Source organism: Schistocerca nitens, chromosome 3 (assembly GCF_023898315.1).
Source record: "Schistocerca nitens isolate TAMUIC-IGC-003100 chromosome 3, iqSchNite1.1, whole genome shotgun sequence".
Classification (NCBI taxonomy): domain Eukaryota; kingdom Metazoa; phylum Arthropoda; class Insecta; order Orthoptera; family Acrididae; genus Schistocerca; species Schistocerca nitens.
In genome coordinates, this window is record NC_064616.1 from 874,349,554 (window position 1) to 874,368,039 (window position 18,486).

The 18,486-nt window shown below is 41.5% G+C and overlaps 1 protein-coding gene across 1 annotated transcript in view; it reads left to right on the plus strand.

Moving 5' to 3' along the window:
* Window positions 1–18,486, plus strand: part of LOC126249460 (dynein axonemal intermediate chain 3-like) — a 176,654-nt gene that overhangs the window by 6,045 nt on the left and 152,123 nt on the right. The window contains exons 2-3 of the mRNA XM_049951114.1: window positions 9,090–9,269; window positions 13,247–13,375. Coding sequence (XP_049807071.1) covers window positions 9,090–9,269; window positions 13,247–13,375 — 309 coding nt within the window. The remainder of the gene's footprint in view (window positions 1–9,089; window positions 9,270–13,246; window positions 13,376–18,486) is intronic.

Sequence of the window (18,486 nt, forward strand, 5' to 3'; positions counted from 1 at the left end):
TAGGTTGAAGTTTTGTACCGCCACAGAATGATATTAGCTGATGCATTATTTGGAAAAGCATTTATTTGTCGATGGTAGGTTTATTATTACAAGAATTTGTCTACAACAAGAATTTTGAAAGCATGTTTCATTTGCGATAGCATTACCTGGTGCGTCATGCATTTGATATCACCCAAAATGAAACAAGCTGCTCTCAGCGTCTACTTCTAAATGCGTACTCCGTAAGCCACCGTATGGTGCATGGCGGAGGGTACAATGTACCACTACTAGCCATCTACTTTCCTGTTCCGTTCGCAAATAGAGCGAGGGAGAAACAACTGTCCGTGTGCCTCCGTACGAACCCTAATTTCTCTTGCCTTCGTGGTCCTTACGCGAAATGTACGTCGACAGTAATATAATCGTTCTGCTGTCAGCGTCAGATGCCGGTTTTGTAAACTTTTTCACTGATGTTTCGAGAAAAGAACGTCGGCTACCCTCCAAGGATCCCCTTTAGAGATCACGATCATCCCTGTAAAACTCGCTTGTTGATCGAACCTGTCAGTAACAAGTCTAGCAGCGAGCCTCTGAATTCTTCGATGTCTCCCTTTCATCCGAGTTGGTGGAGACACCAAACACTCGAGCAGTACTCAAGAATGGGTCGCACTAGTGTCCTACTCGAGGACTAGAGATGAACCAAACTTTCCTAAAATTCTCCCAATAAACCGAAGTCGACCATCCGCCTTCCCTACTACCGTCAATATATGCTTATTCCATTTTATATCGCTTTGCAGCATTACGCCTAGATAGTTCATGGACGTGACTGTGTTAAGCAGCACACTGCCGATGCTGTATTCGGTAATTAGGGGACTGATTTTCCTTCACATCTGCTTTCAGGGCAAGCTGACCATTTTTCTTCATTTTCCGTTTTGTTTTTGTGTGTGTGTGTGGGGGGGGGGGTCATCCTCCCCTACAGCCTTACCCTTGCCCTCCTCAAATGTACCTTCGTCAGCCAGGTTTCAGTGTCATTAGTATAACTGCGTTTCCTCTTACGGAAATAATGATATAAAGTACAGGGTGATTCAAAAAGAATACCACAACTTTAAAAATGTGTATTTAATGAAAGAAACATAATATAACCTTCTGTTATACATCATTACAAAGAGTATTTAAAAAGGTTTTTTTTCACTCAAAAACAATTTCAGAGATCAGAATGAGATTTTCACTCTGCAGCGGAAAGTGCGCTGATATGAAACTTCCTGGCAGATTAAAACTGTGTGCCCGACCGAGACTCGAACTCGGGACCTTTGCCTTTCGCGGGCAAGTGCTCTACCAACTGAGCTACCGAAGCACGACTCACGCCCGGTACTCACAGCTTTACTTCTGCCAGTACCTCGTCTCCTACCTTCCAAACTTTACAGAAGTTCTCCTGCGAACCATGCAGAACTAGCACTCCTGAAAGAAAGGATATTGCGGAGACATGGCTTAGCCACAGCCTGGGGGATGTTTCCAGAATGAGATTTTCACTCTGCAGCGGAGGGTGCGCTGATATGAAACTTCCTGGCAGATTAAAACTGTGTGCCCGACCGAGACTCGAACTCGGGACCTTTGCCTTTCGCGGGCAAGTGCTCTACCAAATGAGCTACCGAAGCACGACTCACGCCCGGTACTCACAGCTTTACTTCTGCCAGTACCTCGTCTCCTACCTTCCAAACTTTACAGAAGTTCTCCTGCGAACCATGCAGAACTAGCACTCCTGAAAGAAAGGATATTGCGGAGACATGGCTTAGCCACAGCCTGGGGGATGTTTCCAGAATGAGATTTTCACTCTGCAGCGGAGTGTGCGCTGATATGAAACTTCCTGGCAGATTAAAACTGTGTGCCCGACCGAGACTCGAACTCGGGACCTTTGCCTTTCGCGGGCAAGTGCTCTACCAATTAATTTTTTAATTTTTTAATTTCAGAGATGTTCAATATGGCCCCCTCCAGACACTCGAGCAATATCAACCCGATACTCCAACTCGTTCCACACTCTCTGTAGCATATCAGGCGTAACAGTTTGGATAGCTGCTGTTATTTCTCGTTTCAAATCATCAATGGTGGCTGGGAGAGGTGGCCAAAACACCATATCCTTAACATACCCCCCATAAGAAAAAATCGCAGGGGGTAAGATCAGGGCTTCTTGGAGGCCAGTGATGAAGTGCTCTGTCACGGGCTGCCTGGCGGCCGATCCATCGCCTCGGGTAGTTGACGTTCAGGTAGTTAACCTTTTTCGTAGGACTCTCCATACAGTTGATTGTGGAATTTGCAGCTCTCTGCTAGCTCTGCGAGTCGATTTTCCTGGGCTGCGAACAAATGCTTGCTGGATGCGTGCTACATTTTCATCACTCGTTCTCGGCCGTCCAGAACTTTTCCCTTTGCACAAACACCCATTCTCTGTAAACTGTTTATACCAACGTTTAATACACCACCTATCAGGAGGTTTAACACCATACTTCGTTCGAAATGCACGCTGAACAACTGTCGTCGATTCACTTCTGCCGTACTCAATAACACAAAAAGCTTTCTGTTGAGCGGTCGCCATCTTAGCATCAACTGACGCTGACGCCTAGTCAACAGCGCCTCAAGCGAACAAATGTACAACTAAATGAAACTTTATAGCTCCCTTAATTCGCCGACAGATAGTGCTTAGCTCTGCCTTTTGTCGTTGCAGAGTTTTAAATTCCTAAAGTTGTGGTATTCTTTTTGAATCACCCTGTATTTTGAGCCGAAGGTTATAATCTCCAGCTGTTGAAATTACGAAATGAGGAAACCTGTCGTCTTCCGACTTCATAAAGTAATTAAGCTCCTTGAGTAGAAAATAAAGGACTAAAAGTTTGTACGTATGACTATGGACAAAATGAACGTATTTCTCCACACTTGAAGAGAAAATTAAGTCTTTTGCTGGACATGCATAAGAATATAATTGTATTGGCACAAAAGTAATTTATTTTTTCTAATTAAATGAAAGCTATCTTCTATAATTGATGATAACTGAATAATATAACGCACATCTTTTAAATGAATAAAAGTCAGTCACATTGTTTATGAAGATACAGTACTGGCACACGGAAACTCTCAAACATGGACCTATACGAGCGCAGAGCTTTGTTTTCCTTTGAATAATTACTTGTTTTTTCCGTGTTTGCCGACTATTTCTTTACACACAGCTATCATTTACATGAAATAACTACAGTAATTTTAGATATCTGTTTATGGCTGTTTCTTTAGTAGTGTGTCGCTTACCTAGGAACTGGTGTGACGGTGAGCGCCTGTCGAGGTTCCTCGGTAATGATACGCAGCATGTTGCCAAATTTTGTCCAATGATTGTCATCCCGCACAATTCTAAAAATTATCCTTCAATATAGGAGAAGTATTCTGAGAAAGTTGCACTTCAGTTCTTAAAAATGTAAGTGGCCGTATGACCGATCGTCCATAGAGCTGAATTTTATTTGGTAGCTGGGTATCGCGTACCATAGGCTGCATCAATTCTCGTTTAGTCAGTGTGCATTTGTCCTTTCAGCGATGACTAGTCGCTGGCTGACAAAATTACATATTTACATATTATGTCAGGGAATTTTTTACCAAAATCGTCGAATGTTGTAAAAAATATGCAAATCTTGTATCAAACCTGCTCCTGTACCAGTCAGTCTATAAATCAGAGAAACAAATTTAGTTATTCACTCAAGACAACAGTTTCTACATCTACTCAATTCTAGTGTTCTCATCCACTTGTTTGCCTGCCGCTGTGGCCGAGCGGTTCTAGGCGCTTCAGGCCGGAACCGCGCTGCTGCTACGGTCGCAGGTTCGAATCCTGCCTCGGGCATGGATGAGTGTGATGTCCTTAGGTTAGTTATGTTTAAGTAGTTCTAAGTCTAGGGGACTGATGACCTCAGATGTTAAGCCAAATAGTGCTTAGAGCCATTTGAACCATTTGAACCATTTGAACCATCGGCTTGTTTGGTGCCGTTATCAAGTAGGTATAATAGCAGAAAGTGTAAAAGAACTAATATCTAGAGGACTAGCTGGGAAAAATAGGATTATTTGACATGTTTAGCGGCACTCCATCTCAACTACCATAAGTTTACGTATTTCACTGATGATGTACGTTCCGATCTCCGACGACTAGTGTTACAGGTTTTCAATTGAATATGACTGACTGTCAGACATCAACATCAGACATTTCCACAAAATTTCTAAATCATTTCTGATAAACACTGGTGTTAGATGTTTTGCTCTGTTGGATGTGCATCTAATAGCATGGTATAGGTATTGGATGTTGCTACGGGATTTCTGTATCGTTTCTGATGAATTCTGGTGTGGTTCTTTCAACAGAAGCACTTGTGTGCAATGACTTTTTCTGAGCAAAATTGTAGAGGTCATGATAGAGAGGGTCTGCTGTTATGACTTACACTGCACTCCGCATGACGGCTGAGAATTGTCAGTAGATTGAGCATGCCACTGAAGCAGTACTACAGTGGGTGCTTCCAGGTTTCCAGAGGTATCTGGCATCACATGTTTACGCAATTCCCATAAATTGCGTTCCAGACTTGTTGAGATCTAACGAATTTGGTGGCTACGTCAATGTGAATCGCGGAGCAAGATCACTACCGTTTCATACATTCATCAGTGTGAGGTAGCATTTTACCCAACCTATTTAGTTGACAGGGTCAGCAGCATTGTAAGACTTTTTGGTGATGGGGCTGTAGCCTACACAAAGGTACTTTCATTGGATAGTTGTAAGAAAATGCAGAAAACCAAGGACAACATTTCCTCTGGGTATAATGACAGATGCTAACTTTTGAATATATTCTAAGGACTATAACTTAGAGATAGGACTTCACAGTATCTAATTACAAGATTATTGGTGAACATCGTACACGCTACTAGGGATAATACCATTAACTGGAATGATCACCTAAAATCGGTGTTAGGGTAGGTGAATGACACTGTTCTGGGGAAACACAACATATCTATGAAGGAAATCGAATACAAGTCGCTAATGCTGTCAATTTCAGAATATTTTTCAAGTGTTTGAAGGCATTCTCAAAAAGACGTAACAATGTACATTGAATTGAGAGATGCATTACTGTGCTGTTAACATGTCGATACAATCCACATTTGAAAGTGTAACAGAAATGCTAGTGGAACTTAAACGGTATTCTCTGGAAGAATGACAATATAGTCCTCACGAAACCGTATTGGGTAAATGAGAATAAACATCAGAATGGAAGGAGGACAAAGGAGGACATCACTAATATGATTGACAACAGCTACTCAAAAAAGAAAAAAAACAGCCACACACAATACACTGCGTACACACCTCGAATTTTATTCTATTTACTCCTGTAATTGCTGTGGTATTGTATAGCATTATGCAGAGAACTCCCAAAACTAAGTATTATCAATACACTTCTCATGGTCGATCTGGTGAAAGCAAGCTCATTGTCTGAAATAGAGTTACATGGGGCGGCAATGTTTGTTATGTGAACGTAACAGTTTGCTGCTGCAGAACAACTTCAATGAAACTGTGTGGGAGAAATTGCATAAAGTATATGTCGTGTACGGAGTATTGCTATAACATGGAATTTTGTAACAATTTTTGCTGTAAAATAAGATAATATGGAACAATTTCACTGTAACATGGGGAAATTTGTTAAAATTTTACTATAATAGAGAATAATTTTTTAGAATTTTACTGTAACAGGTGGGTAATTTGTTACAATTATACTATAACAGGGTGCAATTTGTTACAAATTTACTGTAACTTTGGGTAATTTGTTACAATTACACTGTAATAGAGGGTAATTCGTTATAGATTCACTGTAACATAAGGTACTTTGGTACAATTCCACTATAACAGGAAGGACATTTTGTTAAAATTTTGTTTTAATGTTTTTTTCAGTTTGTTAGATTTAGCTATAATATGGAGCAATTTGTTAAAATTTTGCTATAACATGATGGTGCTATTTGTTATAATTTCACCATAACAGGTGCATTTTGTTAAAATTTAGCTGTATTTGTTACATGTTTTTGCTGCAACATGCGACAATTTGTTACAATTTAGCTGTGAGGGATTTTGCTACAGTTTTGCTTTAAAATGGACAATTCGTTAGAGTTTCAATGTATCATGGGTATTTTGTTACAGTTTCACTGTAATATGGAGGAGAGTTGTTACAATTTTACAGTGATATGGGGTATTTTGTTACAATTTTTAATGTAATATGGGGGAGTTTGTTACTATTTTGCTGTAACAATGGTGACATTTGGCGAAATTTCACTCAACTTTGTTTAATGCTTATCTGTAATCGAATATCAAATCACAACCTATAGGCAGTTTGTCTTCTCTCACAAGCTGTCACAGTGTAACAACCTAGAAGTTTCGTACGCAGTTTCTTTTTAAGTATTTTCGTTGTGAATACAACACTGGAATTTACAAAAATAACACAAAGACATAACAGTAAAAGGAACTTATAGGAAAGCAGAAAAAGAAGTAATAGTGTGTTTTTCATTGACGAAGGTCACTAATAAATATGGAATAAAATTCACTACACTACAGTGATTATGTCAAAAATGGAAACTGATTCGCCGGTGACCATAATCCAACTGTGCGTAATGTTTACAAAATACCTCTAGCTGTTTCTCGAAATCTAAATGAATTACCCAAAAGAAACAGTCACTGATGCAAAAAAAAGGCAAGCTTAAGTTTTGTCTGTGTTGGAGAAAGCATTTAAAGCCATTCCTAACCTCTACAGTGTTCGATTCAAGATGGACAGCCACTTACGAACGATAAAAAGAAGAAGAAGAACAAGAACATGAAGAAGAAGAAGAAGAGAGACCAATATGAAGGAGATGAAGAAGACAAAGACGTCAAAGCCAAATAAAACAACGTATTTATGAAAACATGAGGTGGAGATATTAGAGGAAAAGAAGAAGAGGAGGATGATTATGATGAGAAAGATGATGAGGGCGATGATGTCACTGAAGCGCTTAAGGTTATCTGGAGAAAACTATATATGTTGGGTATGCTGCCTATAAGTTTAACGAAGCATGCAATAAAGGCTGTGGATGAAGAATTTGAAAGTACGCTAGGTTCAATGAATCCAGTATTCTTAAAAACGTCGAACCTTTGACAAATACTTACAGATAGATGTTGAAATGTATAGTCAAATATTACGTACAACTGATGTGTGTAAGAAAGCCTATGGAGGAACAAAAAGTCCCAATAGTGTGAGAGACATTATTAAACCAATATTAGACGGTGGGCTTGTCAATGCCATTCTCGGTAATCAAATTTAAAAAATGAATAATCGATCTCTGCAGCATACAGTGGTGTGCAGCACTTAAGGAGGAAAATAACTTTCACAAGATGTGACACTGCCAAATAACATTGCTCAGTGAAACTTGGACCACACATAGAAAGAACTATTACATTGTAATACAGAAGGTAACTGAAAAAATATGCAGTGAGACGAACAGAAATGACAGTTTTATTCAAAGACAATAATTACACTGAAGTCAACACAATTTGTGGTGATCCTCTGGACATTACAAAAGCTGGGACATGGTTCTTAATAGGGTGTGTGATCACATTGAACCACAATGCATGCTCTGTGCAGTGTGCTCCCACACGGGCCATGAGGTTGGTAACGAGTTCTCGTGGTAGCGCATTCCATTCCTCCACCAGTGCGGTATGGTCGTTGGCTCATGTGGACGTGCTGAAATACATCTCCCCAACGCTTCCCACACATGCTCAATGGGATTTAAGTCGGGGGGAATGGGCATGCCAGTCCTTGCAGCGAATATCCTACCATTCCAAGTTCTCCTCCCCCTTTGCAGTTCGATGCAATGGTACTTTTTCGCCCACATAAATGAAATCAGAGCTGTACACACCCCTGAAAAGACGCAATGAAGAAGGAGTACAGAGTCACAAATGCTGAATGGTGAGTGTACTGTGTTCCAAGATTTGGAGGTCAGTACACACATGCAACATTATGCCTCGCTGCACCGTAACACCTAAATCACCAAAATGACCACGTTTGACAATGTTCCTGGGTGCATCATCTGTTCTCACCTCTCACCATACGAGTGTAAATAACGCATAAGGAAACACTGTGGAACATGATCGTTTTGGTGGTCCGTGTTTTATAATGTGAAGAAGCATAAAACTGCATAGGCGTACTGACCTACTCTTCTTAGTCCGCGACCTGTCCAATGTCTAAAATTCTGCCCGCGCAACGCAAACATACGGCACTAGTGGGCGGACACGAGACAGACAAACCCATTTTATGTGCGGAGCAGGTTGTTTGTTCACAAAAGTTAGCATCTCTGTACATCATGCGCTTTTACCGTGCTCAAGCAAGATTTAAAGGAACTTAGAGCAAATGGCGTACAATACAGTCCAAAATAAAGGCTTTTCTCTATTACAAGTTATAGTATTGGAGGATAATTCTGAAAAGACAATTCAGCCATTTCACCTGATCCAGTGTTCCGTGATTCAGTCTCTAAGTTCACATGCCCACTACAGTCATAACTAATGATTCCGTTGGCTTAAGAAGGTTACAAGAACTACTCGTCTGCTAGACAGCCCTGTTTGCAACCATGTGTGATGAATGGTTTGATACGAATCTTGAGTCTTACTCCATATTGCGCAATACTCCCAGATGCGCCACATAACGCCTTCTCTACTTTACAGAGCGCACAGGATTCTTGTAAGAACGTTCTGAGAAATGAACATACAACGATTTGACACCTCGTTACAGCTGTAAGGCCTTCCATTCATTTTCCGTTGTTACTAATGACGCCAGCAAGTACAGTCTCGTCGTTTACGCTGATACCCCTTGCTAGCTACTGTATCTTCACTATCTGCTGTTTGCTAATGAGGCATAAATCAGCATCTTCGCCATTCTTTCATCTAACCGCACTGATACTCGATATAGAATTGGTGATATTGTTCTGGCTGATAAAATATATATTTCAGACAAAGCGTAAACTGTCAAAATATGAATGAACACGAAGAAAAAATATAATATCAGTGAAATTAAGTGATATGTCGTTTTTCTCTATTGTTTCAGCTGACTCTTCTTAGTCCTCGACCTGTTCAGTGCCTAAAATTCTGCCCGCACAACGCAGATATACTAGTAGGCGGACTTACCAATGGACAGATAGTTATATGGGATCTTACGGAGAATCTAAGGCGGATAGAAGGAGAACTTGATACATCAGAGTGGCGTGCAGTGGAAAGAACGTCTTTAGTAAGCAATTCAAAGTATTTCTTACATACACCTTTAAACCAGTTCGTAGAACTGGTGAAATGCTTACGTTTTAAACAGCGTAGCCGCGGGGTAACCGCGCGGTCTAAAGATGTCTTGCACGGTTCGCGCGGCTGCCTCCGTCGGAGGTTCGAGTCCTCCCTCGGGCATGGGTGTGTGTGTTGTCCTTAGCGTAAGTTAGTTTAAGTTAGATTAAATAGTGTGTAAGCTTAGGGACCGATGACCTCAGCAGTTTGGTCCCATAAGACCTTACCACAAATTTCCAATTTTCCTAGATTCGTAGATACTGTTCCTGTGACTTTATATCCTCCAGATTTCTTATCTGCCGCAGATACATTATTTTGTTCTTTCAACACATAAGAAGTGACACTGTTCGCGTGTTCTTACGCTCCATGTACACTCTGTGTACAAGACCTGGCAGGAAACAGACAAGATGGATGGTGTAAATCGGAACCTTACCAGGTATATTGAAGTAGTAGTGGTCGCTTTCAACATAGTACCCATTCAGAGTCCACACACATCTACAGCTCTTCCCCACCACCGCTCAAGTCTTTCTGAATGTTGTCTTTCATGAGTCCCCTCAGTAGTTCGAACGGCTTCCCTTCCTGCAGAGCACAAGAACACATTTGTAGTAAAGTGCTCAAGCACTACTGCAAATCAGACATGTTGCCATGAAGTGTCACAGTTGGAGGCCGAAAAACGGCCACGCAGAAATACAACCCGATAAACAGCTCCTTAAATATGCGAACTGTCTCGCTCCGTTTGTGTCGAGGTTTTACTGACGTCGACAACCTTCGTTGAGAATCGCTAACAAATGTAGCACACCACGACGACCAAATAACTATCGTCTGTGATGTAAAGAAAAGAGCAATGACATGGCTCCATTTTTAAAAACGTATTGCTGAAAAAGTCACGTGTATTAATTAAATGAGGCGACGGAAATGCTGTTATGTAAATTAAGTGTTACTGATGTTTCTAGGCACACCGATTTATATCAGTTTTAAAAGCATAGGAGGGTAACAAGGGCGCCCATACTCGGGCTGCTTCACCCCCTCCCTCCTCCCAGCCCCCCAGACCTCAGGGAAAGATAAAATACAGTGTACTCAGGTGCTTTTCTTTTAATAAAATTATTTAAAAGTTGGTATTACGCATGCTTTTAACAGTCTCCATTCGTCTTCCAAACTATTAAAAATACCCCATACCCAGAGGTCTAGAACCCCCCCCCCCTCCTGTTAACTATTGTATTGGCACTCTTCGTGGGTAATATGTGACTTTTAGTGACTGTGAGTATTACGTTAGGACTGTGACCATTCGCATAGTTTCGAAGCAGCAGATAGCTTGGGGGCAGACCATCTGCTGTTGTAGCTTTCAGTCGGCAGATGGAGGACTGCTCTGTGTGTAATTTTGTTCGAAAGGTGGCGTACGACAAGGGGGAACGTCGAAACTAGGCAAGAAGAACGATTGTATTCATACATTAGTGTTATGACCTGATGAAACTACAATCGTCTGATCATAACAATGGGTTCTTTAACTGCTCTATGAGATAATTGATTCGAACTACAACATATGGAATATTACTTCACTGTATTAAAAGACTGATAAAATGATTTACTTAACTTCGTACAATCCATAGTCAGAGGAATCTGTCGAATATTTACATCCGTCTTTGAATATTAAAGCATCACTTGATACCCACATTTACAAAACTCTTCTCTTGATGTACAAAGATCACAACGTTCATGGCAGTACATTCTACGACATGAATCACTTTTGTGTCCAAACAACACTACTGGCCATTAAAATTCCTACACCACGAAGATGACGTGCTACAGACGCGAAATTTAAACGACGGGAAGAAGATGCTGTGATGTGCAACTGATTAGCTTTCCAGAGCATTCACACAAGGTTGGCGCCGGTGGCGACACCTACAACGTGCTGCCATGAGGAAAGTTTCCAACCGATTTCGCATACACAAATAGCAGTTGACCGGAGTTGCCTGGTGACATGTTGTTATGATGCCTCGTGTAAGGAAGAGAAATGCGTACCATCACGTTTCCGACTTTGATAAAGGTCGGATTGTAGCCTATCGCGATTGCGGTTTATCGTATCGCGACATTGCTGCTCGCGTTGGTCGAGATCCAATGACTGTTAGCAGAATATGGAATCGGTGGGTTCAGGAGGGTAATACGGAACGCCGTGCTGGATCCCAACGGCCTCGTATCACTAGCAGTCGGGATGACAGGCATCTTATCCGCATGGCTGTAACGGATCGTGCAGCCACGTCTCGGTCCCAGAGTCAACAGATGGGGACGTTTGCAAGACAACAACCATCTGCACGAACAGTTCAACGACGTTTGCAGCAGCATGGACTATCAGCTCGGAGACCATGGCTGCGGTTACCCTTGACGCTGCATCACAGACAAGAGCGCCTGCGATGGTGTACTCAACGACGAACCTGGGTGCACGAATGGCAAAACGTCATTTTACGGATGAATCCAGGCTCTGTTTACAGCATCATGATGGTCGCATCCGTGTTTGGCGACATCGCGGTGAACGCACTTTGGAAGCGTATATTCGTCATCGCCATACTGGCGTATCACCCAGCGTGATGGTACGAGGTGCCATTGATTACACGTCTCGGTCACCTCTTGTTCGCATTGACGGCACTTTGAACAGTGGACGTTACATTTCACATGTGTTACGACCTGTGGATCTACTCTTCATTCGATCCCTACGAAACCCTATATTTCAGCAGGATAATGCACGACCGCATGTTGCAGGTCCTGTACGTGCCTTTCTGGATACAGAAAATGTTCGACTGCTGCCCTGGCCAGCACATCTCCAGATCTCTCACCAATTGAAAACGTCTGGTCAATGGTGGCCGAGCAACTGTCTCGTCACAATGCGCCAGTCACTACTCTTGAAGAACTGTGGTATCGTGTTGAAGCTGCATGGGCAGCTGTATCTGTACACGCCATTCAAGCTCTGTTTGACTCAATGCCCAGGCGTATCAAGGCCGTTATTACGGCCAGAGGTGGTTGTTCTGGGTACTGATTTCTCAGGATCTATGCACCCAAATTGCGTGAAAATGTAATCACATGTTAGTTCTAGTATGATATAGTTGTCCAATGAATACCCGTTTGTCACCTGCATTTCTTCTTGGTGTAGCAATTTTAATGGCCAGTAGTGTAATTAACGTAACTGTTTTCTCCTGAACTCAGTGAACGATTTCCACGTTTCTGATCTAGCTACACACCGTTACTGTGTAACCGGATCATTCAGTTACCTCCGAATAAATAACAATCGTAACCCTTCAGCGTAACTTATGTACAAGGGCCTCAACACGTCTGTGTGGCGTTGGTCAAATTGTTGTCACCATTTCAATACGGCTGGACGCTACATATTCCGCCACAATTTCACAGTGAATTTGTGTACAGTTTAGACGCTTTGCCTACAAGAACCGTACGGACCCACGTACTTCAACTTTGGAGCACGTTTCAGGTTGCTGGGTCGTTTCAATTGTACATTGTGATACAGCTGTTATTCGTACTTCAGCAAAACCATCTCTGCAGGAGACCCGGAATATGTACTCTCTCCTGACAATGCGTCACTTTCATTGTGCAATAGTCTTGGCGCGGGACGTCATGTGCAACTTATTTTCTGAAGTTCCTAAGCGTATACTGGCATAACTCATTTATTTACTTGAGAGCATGGTCTTTCTAGTTTCTTTGATTCACCAGTTACTTGACCATATTAATGAAATTAATTATCAATACTGTTCGCTGAAATATTTGTCCATTTCTTACACGCACGATGCATAAATAACAATGAGTGCTATACAGTCATCTCAGCATGTTGAGTGGTTTTATCTACTAGATTAGCTGTTCAAACTGTGATTCTATGTTTTTTTCCTTAAGTAACACCTTCAATCTTATAAGGAATATTTATTTATTTTACAGAGAGGACTAAGCAGCTGGAAGAAGAAAGCAAAAGAAGGAATAAGTATGTACCCTACAGCAGTTTCTTCCCCTACCGTGTCCCACAAGGACTGCGTCACCGATCTACAATGGATAGCGCCTACATTACAGGTACACTTCGACAGTATCTGTACAAAGGTAGCTGCGCATTTTCTTTTTTTGTTTCCGATGCCACTGGCGAAATTTTCCTCATTATGTAGGACAATGTTTGGTGTATGGAACTTAGTTGGTGGACACAATATTTCGTCATAAAAGTATCTCTTAAATACCTTGAGAAGAGTACTCGGTAGACTTAAATGCTACTGAAAACATTTGGAATTCGCTTAGAGGACACCTCCCACGATCGTTCCTCGGTTTTTCATATACAGTCCCGCTGCATCCATGTTGTTCATGTGCGAAGCAGTGCTTCACTGTGGCAACTCTCTCTCTCTCTCTCTCTCTCTCTCTCTCTCACACACACACACACACACACACACACTGGAGCAACAGCTATGATTCCTTCGCTTGCTTCTCATGTATCGCATCGTTCCGAAAATTGATTTCTTATGTATCGGGTCTAAAGAATAGAGTTAGAAATTACTGGACTCCAATACATCACACTTGTCACGTAACTAAACCTACCTACTGTGGTATAAGCCTTCGATAGCTGTGCAGTTTCTATGAATCACCGCCTTAAATTGCTTTTGTAGGGTTTATCCATAAAATAGATTGCCAGAAGCTTCTTTTCAACATCTGAAGTTCACCAGTCTTTAATCACATCTTTCAAAACCTACTGGTGATGACCAGGTCTCTTACACTCTCTAATAACATTTACAAACAGGAGGTTAGTACGGAAATATGCGGAACTTAATACGAGTAGTTCGTATTGTGGGGCGGCGGATAACTATTTTTATCAATTTTATGTTGTTTATATAAATGTTTGGTTTGTAGAATGTAAAACCAGTTCCTATTATTTAGAATTTTATTTATGCTGTCTTTCGCCGTTCTCAACACTGGCTCTCTAACTACAATATTGGCAACCAGAAAGTGATTAGCAAAACGTGAAGCCTGTAATTAGAATTCCTAGTGCCCACTTCATCTGAGAAATACACTTATAGCTACAGATTATAGCTCTGAGAAATTAGGAGATTGTCTGGGATTCATAACCAAAAACGATTTTCTAAAAATAGTTCAGTATATTCTGAAAGTCACAGATAAAAAAAAGAATCCACACAATCTAACTAACAGAGCAGTTCAGAGTCTAATGCGCTGATGCCACTATACTGTCCAAATTAAATATTTAAATGAATGCTCGCCATAATTTGATGATTAGGTTCATCAAACGCCACGCTAAATAATGGTAGAATGTTTGTCCCGCGGCGGCACGTGAAAATACGACAATACGCAAACTGAAAATCGATAATTAAAGTCATCCCAGAATTAACACTTCACTCAAAATTGATTTCATGGTTACGCGTATCCCGAGTAACTTAATACGGCATCCGAGGCTGTTTGTAGCAATGATACCGACGCGACGCGACTCCCGACACAGATGGCGTGCTATTCAGCGTCTGGAGAGAACTGGGGCCTTTGTTCCTCGCGCAGCGTTCTTATACGAGGGCAGTTCAATAAGTAATGCAACACATTTTTTTTCTGAAACAGGGGTTGTTTTATTCAGCATTGAAATACACCAGGTTATTCCCCAATCTTTTAGCTACACAACACTATTTTTCAACGTAATCTCCATTCAATGCTACGGCCTTACGCCACCTTGAAATGAGGGCCTGTATGCCTGCGCGGTAGCATTCCACTGGTCGATGTCGGAGCCAACGTCGTACTGCATCAATAACTTCTTCATCATCCGCGTAGTGCGTCCCACGGATAGCGTCCTTCATTGGGCCAAACATATGGAAATCCGACGGTGCGAGATCGGGGCTGTAGGGTGCATGAGGAAGAACAGTCCACTGAAGTTTTGTGAGCTCCTCTCGGGTGCGAAGACTTGTGTGAGATCTTGCGTTGTCATGAAGAAGGAGAAGTTCGTTCTGATTTTTGTGCCTACGAACACGCTGAAGTCGTTTCTTCTATTTCTGAAGAGTAGCACAATACACTTCAGAGTTGATCGTTTGACCATAGGGAAGGACATCGAACAGAATAACCCCTTCAGCGTCCCAGAAGACTGTAACCATGACTTTACCGGCTGAGGGTATGGCTTTAAACTTTTTCTTGGTAGGGGAGTGGGTGTGGCGCCACTCCATTGATTGCCGTTTTGTTTCAGGTTCGAAGTGATGAACCCATGTTTCATCGCCTGTAAAAATCTTTGACAAGAAATTGTCACCCTCAGCCACATGACGAGCAAGCAATTCTGCACAGATGGTTCTCCTTTGCTCTTTATGGTGTTCGGTTAGACAACGAGGGACCCAGCGGGAACAAACCTTTGAATATCCCAACTGGTGAACAATTGTGACAGCACTACCAACAGAGATGTCAAGTTGAGCACTGAGTTGTTTGATGGTGATCCGTCGATCATCTCGAACGAGTGTGTTCGCACGCTCCGCCATTGCAGGAGTCACAGCTGTGCACGGCCGGCCCGCACGCGGGAGATCAGACAGTCTTGCTTGACCATGCGGCGATGATGACACATGCTTTGCCCAACGACTCACCGTGCTTTTGTCCACTGCCAGATCACCGTAGACATTCTGCAAGCGCCTATGAATATCTGAGATGCCCTGGTTTTCCGCCAAAAGAAACTCGATCACTGCCCGTTGTTTGCAACGCACATCCGTTACAGACGCCATTTTAACAGCTCCGTACAGCGCTGCCACCTGTCGGAAGTCAATGAAACTATACGAGACGAAGCGGGAATGTTTGAAAATATTCCACAAGAAATTTCCGGTTTTTTCAACTAAAATTGGCCGAGAAAAAAAATGTGTTGCATTACTTATTGAACTGCCCTCGTATATGAAGCCGCGGTGCGGACAGCTAAGGGAACGCCTGATCAAATCGGCTCTCCCGACTAGCCGCTGGGCTAGTAATGCACCACCTTAAGTTACTGAATAAATCATAGCTTCTTTTGCTGATGGCCAATGAAGCTCTTAATTTAAATGTGCATTCAACACACAGATAAGTAATCTTAATAAAAGTTTGACGTGGCTAAGTTAAATATTTTGGGCGAGAGAATTAATTTAATTACACTGCACGCAGTAGATAAGCACTGAACTGGCCCTTTGGAGATACGCTATCGCTATAGTTTTATAGATATTCAAATGAAACTTCTCACATCCTTATGGTTATTGCGGATCTCCATTCTACTTAAATCTAAACATCCTAGCCTTATTTATTAGCCTACTTAATCTATCTTGCTTCCTTAAGTTTTAAGACAAAAACCAGAAAATCATGAATTTCCACAAAAATTTTAATTTGTGGAATCCAAAGTACTGTTTTTATTAAATTATTATAAAAGAGGAATCTAAATATAAATTTTTAATTCTCTAGCTCTTTTCTGTTGCGCCAATGATTTTTACAGAAAAATGTCCAAATTTCGAAAATGGCTAAAGTTATCGAACTGATATTCAACACACATTAATTTAGTATTACTCCTGACATGCTAGAAATGTCTTAGGTTATTTGCTTGATTTTTAAAGTATTGCGCAACATTTATGACGTCAGAGCTAGTTACAATGGACAGGCTGGCACACAATGGAAAGACTAATGTGAATTTATTACGGCATGAGTAGGCTGCTTCCCTACAGTATTTCTTCAGAAAGTGAAAATGCACACAGTTTAGATGGAGTTATCATAAGTTGCTCCAAATGCAATTGAGTAAAGAAGGTCACGGAACTATTGCTATAATCACAAATATTATTCAACTGAACGGAAACACCTTTTGATGTCTACTGCTCATAATTGTAAAATATCTTCTCCCAGCCAGAATTAAGCGAACGGAGAGAGAACACAAACGGTTCTCGAGGCTGGGTTAAAATACAGACCAGATAGACTGAAGCTATACTGAAAGATGACTAAGAGCAGGTTGAGCGCACACTATAAATGGAGCGAAAGTTTGCCTCATAAAGATTCGTTCCACGATATTAAAGAAATCTGTTAAATTATAATAGTTTATAAATTCTATAGGTTAGAAAGGTTGTCTTTTATTGGCTATAGAGCCAGTCATTATATTTTTATGTATATCGTTTATCATGAGCAGCATCTATTAAAGTATGCGTATTAATTTATGCATACGCAGTGGGAATCTCTGGTTTATGACATCCGATCTATCTTTTATGTTAAAATTTAGTTACTGAAAGATCGCAGAATTGTAATTTTTATATAATGAGTTGGTGAGTGTCGAGACGTGTAATGTCACAAGGACTAAATTTTGTAGGTGATACAAAGAATCTGTTATATAACACATAACTGAAGTATATGATAATTCTGTACTGGATAAAAGCTCTGTACTACAGACTCCAGAAAAAAATGGTTCAACTGCTTCTAAGCACTATGTGACTTAACATCTGACGTCATCAGTCCCCTAGGCTTAGAACTACTTAAACCTAATTAACCTAAGGACATCACACACATCCATGCCCGAGGCAGGATTCGAACCTGCGACCGTAGCAGCCGCGTGGTTCCGGACTGGAGCGCCTAGAATCGCTCGGTCACAGCGTCCGGCAGACTCCAGACCGAAGGGGATATTGATAGTGTGAAAAGACCAAGCTGGCGTTAGAACGGGATATAGAACAGTTAAGCAGAGGCAGTGAACATGAAAACTTTATAGCCTGACAGAGAAGCTCTAAATCAATAAGTCTGAATCCAGTGGAATCCATATCAACATCACTCACGCACCTGCACAATTCTCCTGTCCCAAGTTTCGATGCTGAAGCTGAGAGCTTATGTTCTTCATTTCGAGCTGCTTCCTCTTTCTTGTTGGTAAACCGATTTCCACGAAACCTCCGTTTCCTAAACACAGTTTTTCCTCCCCCCATTACGCATAAATCTGGACTTCCACGTAATGGTTTGTGAATTCAACCTTCCACTTACTAATATGAGTTAGTATTGTCAAAACATAAATAAACCACATGCAAGAAAGTTTTCAGGCACAGGTATAGATGTCAGCCAGAGATATAGACGTCAGCCACAGATATCGAAAGAAAATAGCCTTCATGCTGACAAAAATTCCGCTGAAACAAGCAGTTTCCCAAATGTTGGAAAAGGTGGGAGTGGCCGCCCAGTGCAGAGTTAATCAGTTT